The sequence below is a fragment of the Mandrillus leucophaeus genome, unplaced genomic scaffold (assembly GCF_000951045.1).
Source record: "Mandrillus leucophaeus isolate KB7577 unplaced genomic scaffold, Mleu.le_1.0 Scaffold285, whole genome shotgun sequence".
In the NCBI taxonomy this organism is placed as follows: Eukaryota; Metazoa; Chordata; class Mammalia; order Primates; family Cercopithecidae; genus Mandrillus; species Mandrillus leucophaeus.
Genome location: NW_012102976.1, coordinates 1,068,655 through 1,076,376, shown reverse-complemented (window position 1 = coordinate 1,076,376; position 7,722 = coordinate 1,068,655). Strand labels below are relative to the sequence as shown.

The 7,722-nt window shown below is 39.1% G+C and overlaps 1 protein-coding gene across 5 annotated transcripts in view; it reads left to right on the top strand.

Moving 5' to 3' along the window:
* Positions 1 to 5,738, top strand: part of RAB1A (RAB1A, member RAS oncogene family) — a 53,866-nt gene extending 48,128 nt beyond the window's left edge. For 2 of the 5 annotated variants that reach the window (XM_011985502.1, XM_011985501.1), the window contains 3 exons: positions 1,187 to 1,282; positions 3,508 to 3,639; positions 3,899 to 5,738. In XM_011985502.1, the coding sequence (XP_011840892.1) occupies positions 1,187 to 1,282; positions 3,508 to 3,639; positions 3,899 to 4,096 (426 nt within the window). In that variant the 3' untranslated portion in view covers positions 4,097 to 5,738. The remainder of the gene's footprint in view (positions 1 to 1,186; positions 1,283 to 3,507; positions 3,640 to 3,898) is intronic. The other 3 variants (XM_011985503.1, XM_011985504.1, XM_011985505.1) reach the window with 3 other exon arrangements.
* Positions 5,739 to 7,722: the final 1,984 nt, after the last annotated feature.

The window sequence follows — 7,722 nt, the reverse complement described above, 5'->3', positions numbered from 1 at the left end:
TTTTTTTTGAGACAGAGTCTCGCTCTGTTGCCCAGGCTGGAATGCAGTGGCCGGATCTCAGTTCACTGCAAGCTCCGCCTCCCAGGTTTGCACCATTCTCCTGCCTCAGCCTCCTGAGTAGCTGGGACCCGCCACCTCGCCTGGCTAGTTTTTTGTGTTTTTTAGTAGAGACGGGGTTTCTCCGTGTTAGCCGGGATGGTCTCAATCTCCTGACCTCGTGATTCACCCGTCTCGGCCTCCTGAAGTGCTGGGATTACAGGCTTGAGCCACTGCGCTCGGCCCCAACAGTTTTTTTAAATCCAGAACTATAATGCAATAATGTTAGCATTTGTTTTTGGAATTTGAGCCTAACTAGTTGAAAGGCAGTTAAGTTGCTCTTAAAATACATTTTATAAAAGTGTTTGGAATCATCTTCCTTACATTGTTTTCTCTAGGATGAAGACAACACCTGGCCAGGCATGGTGGCTCATGCCAGTAATGCCAGCACTTTGGGAGAATTGCCTGAGTCCAGGAATTTGAGACCAGCCTGGGCAATATAGCAAAACTCCGTCTCTACAAAAAAGAAAAAATTAGCTGAGTGTGGTGGCATGTACCTATAGTCCCAGCTCCCCAGGAGGCTCAGATGGGAGGATTGCTTGAGCTGGGGAGGTTGAAGCTGCAGTGAGCCATGATCATGCCACTGCACTCAGCCTGGATGACAGATCTGAGACCCTGCTTGAAGAGGGGAAGAAAAAGACACCTGCTTGGGATAGTTAAAGTTCTGTCTTGACTGGTAGTTATTTGAATCAGGTCCCTCCAATGCTAATTTAATCATGGTAGAATGTGCAAGCAAGTGAGTTTGTCTTACATGGAAGAGTTCTGTGTTCAAGGGCTTTAGGCCAGTGACATTCCTCAACACGGTGCTAAAGGCGGTAGGGAATGTGAAGAGTATGACATACTTCCTGCTCTCAACAGCTTGTAATTTTAGTATTATCGTAAGCTCAGTTGTAGGTACTACCTTCTTTTCTGGACTTCCAGGTACTTATTACTGTGCAATATAGTGGTATGAGTTGAGGACTAATGTTTCTATATCACATCCTGATAATCTCCACAGTTATGAAAACTAAACTATTTCCCCTCCCTCCTACACTTTTCCCCAACTTTATTTTAATGGAATTGTTTGGATTTCTTGATTGTTTTGTAATAGTGGGACACAGCAGGCCAGGAAAGATTTCGAACAATCACCTCCAGTTATTACAGAGGAGCCCATGGCATCATAGTTGTGTATGATGTGACAGATCAGGTAAGTTCCAAGAGGAGATTGTGTTACAGTGACCAAGTAGGAAGTCATTATTCGATTAATGTAAGATTCATTTACTACTTCGCATATAAGCCGTCAGTATTAACTTTATGGCAGAAAACTTTGTCCACTCTCAAATATAAATGTGAATCACTTAAAAGACATTTTTTTTCCTGTAATAAATAGAACATTAGTAATAAGTTTTACATTCGCTTTCAAGGGATTCTGGTTGTATTTATTATGAACTAAATAACTGATCAAATAGCCAAGACTCTAACATATAGGCAAGAGTTTGTAGGGAATCGTGAGTTGCTTGACTTACATTGTATTCTTGGTGTTGTTAACAGGAATATGGCCTGGTAATCAGAATTGCTAAAAGTGGGATTTGGGGGTCTCTGCCTGTGGAGGATGTGGTTCAGAAAAAAAGGATTTGAATAGGATAAGCTGTAGGAGGATCTTAGTATGAGAATGAGTATCTGAAGATTAGCTGTGAGAGAGGGCAGGGCGATGGAGGGAACAATCTGGGACAGTGAAGCATGTAGTCCAGGGGCCATAACTTTTTTTGTTATTATTATTTTTAATCAGAAACTTAGATTTCGATGTCCTTTCTATCAAAGGACAGAAGAGAAACATTCAAAATTGGAATTTATTTTTCTTTTGGCAAATGTTAAATCTTACCTCTAATACGAAATCATAGCTAATTAGGAGATAACTTACATGTAAACATTTTGATTCAGTGCCATTAGAAGTGCTGGGTGGGTGATATCTGCAAGAGAAAAAAAATGATGCTAGTTTAAAAAAATCTCTAGTCATATTGCCGTGAAATACTTTTAAATGAAAACTTTCCTCCTGTAAATATGACTGTGGATAAGAAAATAAGTATATTTAATAACATTTTGACATGTCTAGTAGTAACAGTAGGTCATCTTATTCATAAACCAAAATTTTATCAAATTTCAAGCCGGGTGCAGTGGCTCACGCCTGTAATCCCCACACTTTGGGAGGCCGAGCCGGGTGGATCACCTGAGGCCAGGAGTTAGAGACCAGGCTGGCCAACATGACAAAACCCCATCTCTACTAAAAATACAAAAATCAGGCCGGGCGCGGTGGCTCAAGCCTGTAATCCCAGCACTTTGGGAGGCTGAGACGGGCGGATCACGAGGTCAGGAGATCGAGACCATCCTGGCTAACACGGTGAAACCCCATCTCTACTAAAAATACAAAAAACTAGCCGGGCGAGGTGGCAGGCGCCTGTAGTCCCAGCTACTCAAGAGGCTGAGGCAGGAGAATGGCGTAAACCTGGGAGGTGGAGCTTGCAGTGAGCTGAGATCCGGCCACTGCACTCCAGCCTGGGTGACAGAGCCAGACTCTGTCTCCAAAAAAAAACAAAAACAAAAACAAACCAAAAATTAGCCAGGCGTGACAAAAATTAGCCAGGTGTGGGGGCGCGTGCCTGTAATCCTAGCAGTCACTTGGGAGGCTGAGACAGGAGAATCACTTGAGCCCAGGAGGCAGAGGTTGCAGTGAGCCGGGATTGTGCCATTGCACTCCAGTCTGGATGACAGAACAAGACTTTGTCTCCCCCCGGAAAAAAAAAAAAATTATCAAATTTCAAAACCAGGTTTTGTAGTACATTTAAATTGCATATTCCAAAGCAGTTGGGTTTGCCTGAGTTGCAGTTTAATATTAAGCTGTATTTCCCTTTCAAATAAGGTATTTTCATCATTAAGCCTGTAAATTCTAGTTTGTCATCATTTAGATATTTATAGTCATTTTAATATATCTGTTTACGGCCAGCCACAGTGGCTAACACCTGTAAACTCAGCATTTTTGAGGCCAAGGTGGGCCGATTGTTTGAGCTCAGGAGTTTGAGACCAGCCTGGGCAACATAGTGAAACCCCATCTATACAAAAAGTCCAAAAAAAATAGCCAGGTGTGGTGGCATGTGCCTGTAGTCCCAGCTATCCCGGAGGCTGAAGCGGGAGGATGGCTTGAGCTTGGGAGGTCGAGGGTGCAGTGAGCTGTGATTGTGCCACTGCGCCCTGGCCTAGGTAACAGAGCAAGACCCTGTCTCAAAAAAAAAAAAAAAAATCCCCTTCGCTCCTTAGCAGTGGTTATTTTGTACCTAGGGTTGTCTCACTAGCTCTTTGTTATTTGTCTGTTAGGTCAGGAAGGTTGTTTCCATTTATTCCAGAACCATATTATCAAACTTTCAAATGTCTTTTTAGGAGTCCTTCAATAATGTTAAACAGTGGCTGCAGGAAATAGATCGTTATGCCAGTGAAAATGTCAACAAATTGTTGGTAGGGAACAAATGTGATCTGACCACAAAGAAAGTAGTAGACTACACAACAGCAAAGGTATGTTTAAAGTTTAATTTTCGTACTGAATTTGAAGGTGTTGAATTATGTATGGGTTCTGCAGTAATACTAAGGCCACAGCCACCTTAACTTTTAAAAATATGTGCACTAGAATACTGTGACAGTGACAATTCGTGTAACATCTGTTTGGATCCAATGAACTTATTAGTTCCTCACGCTCAATTATGGATGGTAGAAATGCACTAAGTAGTAGTGAAAAAGATTTTTCAGTGTTAATTGTGCCTCATTATTCTCTTAGGAATTTGCTGATTCCCTTGGAATTCCGTTTTTGGAAACCAGTGCTAAGAATGCAACGAATGTAGAACAGTCTTTCATGACGATGGCAGCTGAGATTAAAAAGCGAATGGGTCCCGGAGCAACAGCTGGTGGTGCTGAGAAGTCCAATGTTAAAATTCAGAGCACTCCGGTCAAGCAGTCAGGTGGAGGTTGCTGCTAAAATTTGCCTCCGTCCTTTTCTCACAGCAATGAATTTGCAATCTGAACCCAAGTGAAAAAACAAAATTGCCTGAATTGTACTGTATGTAGCTGCACTACAACAGATTCTTACCGTCTCCACAAAGGTCAGAGATTGTAAATGGTCAATACTGACTTTTTTTTTATTCCCTTGACTCAAGACAGCTAACTTCATTTTCAGAACTGTTTTAAACCTTTGTGTGCTGGTTTATAAAATAATGTGTGTAATCCTTGTTGCTTTCCTGATACCAGACTGTTTCCCGTGGTTGGTTAGAATATATTTTGTTTTGATGTTTATATTGGCATGTTTAGATGTCAGGTTTAGTCTTCTGAAGATGAAGTTCAGCCATTTTGTATCAAACAGCACAAGCAGTGTCTGTCACTTTCCATGCATAAAGTTTAGTGAGATGTTATATGTAAGATCTGATTTGCTAGTTCTTCCTTGTAGAGTTATAAATGGAAAGATTACACTATCTGATTAATAGTTTCTTCATACTCTGCATATAATTTGTGGCTGCAGAATATTGTAATTTGTTGCACACTATGTAACAAAACAACTGAAGATATGTTTAATAAATATTGTACTTATTGGAAGTAATATCAAACTGTATGGTGATAAGTATTGTTTTAATTCTTATGGTTAAAGGGAAATAGAGCCTTGCATTATATTCAACACAGCCATTTGTGTGTGCACAATGCAAACTAAGGTATTCTAGACCTATCTTAGAGCAGCATCCAGTATTTGCTTTCTAGATAATATGCCCAATAACATGACCTAGAGAGGCTTCTGTGCTGTGTAGGGATTTAACCAACTTCAGTGGTTCAGGGAGCTCAAACTATATGGAAAACAAGTTTAGAATATATGCTATCTAGCCCATTATCTCTGATCCTTCTCTAAAACCATTTGAAATGGCTTCATTGATCAACATTTCACAAATGCATCTGTGGTAGAGGTAGAAAGCAGCACCTTTCCTAATTGGCAAATGATCAGACTAATGTGTGCTAATGTTTTTCTTCCATGCTTTCAGTCAGATTCAACTATTTTATCCTCCACAGTTGCTTAACTTGGTGTTGGAGGAGGGTTTAAACATTAAAATAGGAAGCAGGAAATTTGATTTCTCTAATTTTAGAAATTATATCCCTAAATATTAAAACATGAATACTGGGTGGTAATGATAATTGAGGGAAATGTATTTATTTTGGTGACATTTTGCATGTGTGAAGATTTTCTGAAATAGGACCTTCAAGATCCTAGGGGTCTTTTTTTGTTTGTTTTTTAATTGTGAGGAATAAAAATCTGCCCACACTGGCATTTTAAGGTGACTGAGGTCAAAGGTTGTTTCCTTAGGTTGAAATAGCAGCCAAAACATTCTTCACACAGGGGCTTGGGATATGGCTGCTGGCAACATATTTTGTTGTGGGCTCCTTAATTTAATGATAAAATTTAAGCTAAACACAAGCCAAAAATTAATAGGTTTTTTAATTTTTATTTTTCACTAAACAGGCAATTGAAATACATGGTACAAAAATAAGTGGTAAGATAATTGTAAAATGAAATGGACAGAATAAATATTCAATTTTCCATCTATGAAAATTTCACAATAAAAATCATAGTTTACTTTGTATTATAGGCGTGCTTGGTGGATCTATTCATCCTCACGTAAGGCAACCGACAAATTCCTGAAGTTACCAATAGTTATTTTGGTGAAGAAGATCTTTAATGCTTCAAAAGTTTTGTTTCTGCCTTAATACAGTATAAAGGGGGAAAGAGTTCAGAAACTATTTTCTAAAGTAGCAAAATGACACAAAACAAATGTCAAGATATTGTGATGCCATGCCGTGCACTTCAGTTTTATACAGTAAAAGTTGTTTAAATCGTCAGCTTATTCTTGGTGAGTTAGTGGAAACATTACATGAACTTAAGATGAGCATATTTACAGACTTAAATTTAGAAAATTCCAGCTTTTCCCATGGCAGTAAAGATTGGGATTTACAACAAATTTCAGCATGCCGCAAGATCTGCTTCTATGTGTATGCCAATAAATGTGGTTCTGGAAAAAATATATTCCCCTTTATACCCACATTTTCAAGTACAAACGGTTCAAGGCTGCTATGGGCTTTAATAATCTGTTCACTTAGTAAAGGGAATTATCACTTGTTCTAAATATAAGGTGCTGCTGTAAATTACATAGTGAAGAGTGTTCTTAAATCTAAGCAGCTGCACACTGTGAAATCCTTTCAGAATGACAGTCATTGTGGTCCGAGCAGTAATTTCCTATTCTTTCACCCTGGATTGAATTTCCCTTAGCCTATATCTTGCCTTTCCAGTGTATCTTACATCAAACCTTTGTGTTCCATTCCCACCTGAGCTTCACAATAGCCCTGTATTTATTGACATCGTCTTCCATTTGCTGAGCTTACCCATCGATCTCCAAGAACCCAGATCTTGAAACTGCTGATCCAGCTTTGAGTATCATCACTTCCCTGTGGATTCAACTTCCATTAATTTTAAGGGACTACTAAGTTATTCCAGTGTGGCACCACAGTGCAATTAGCAAGCTCAGCTACTTGACTCTAACTTGGCCATGTTTGCTCATAGAAATGCTGCTGGCAGCATCTTACTAGGCTGAAACAATTTCAGCTTGAGTTTTAAGGGAAGTCTTAAACTTAAAGCAGGGCGGTATAATTAACAGTTGTGTTGATACTCTTCAGCAGCATTCACAGCCAGGTCCAGGGAGTTAGCACCGCTTAGTCACACCTTATTCAGAGGATGAACAAAAATATCTTAGATCATCTCTAGGTAAGGTAGCACTTTCTTGGGAAACAGGGTATTGTGTAACATTCTGTGAAACTTCTGGTCAGTTGAAGCTGATTATTGGTTGAATGGGAACAGAATGCCACATTCTGCATTCAATTAGTATAATATTGGCCAGTTTGTTTCTGTAGGGTTTTCATCTCCAATTTTTATGCTAATATACTTCCGTGCCTGTCAAATATTAGTAAATAAATGGGTTTAATTTCCTAAGGGCTATTCAGTAACATACTCAATGGAAGGGCATGTTCCTACTTATAAATATACATCTAAGAGAAGGTAAAATGTATCAATTTAAGAGGCCATCAGACATCTCTACCTTTTTAGCCAATTCTAGGTTTTCAAGAATTTTTACATACAGGTTTATAATTGACAATTATTTGCTAGAGTGATTTTCTCTTTTAAAGTCTCACTGTGTATGGAACCAAGATTAATATGGCAAACTCAGAAGACATTTTAATTTTGCTCATGCCCTTAAGCATTACGATAAAGCATACCACAGCAGCATCAGGCACTTGAAATACTGCATTTTATATGTAGCTACTGTTGAAGAGCTAATCTTTAAAGAATTTAATGGCTATTTTCCAGTGACTATAAAGTCTCAGAGATTCTGAAGCAGAAAAGTCACATTAATAATAGGACTTTAGTTTCCATTGTTACTGTGCTTTCCTCCTTCCAGGTTCATTCATTGCCCAACAGAACTTTAAAAGTGCTTTTCTGTAGAATCTGCAGTTACCAGCAATAACCGATCATCTTGCTTCAAAAAACTATAGAATTGATGCTTCGAATGGTTGATC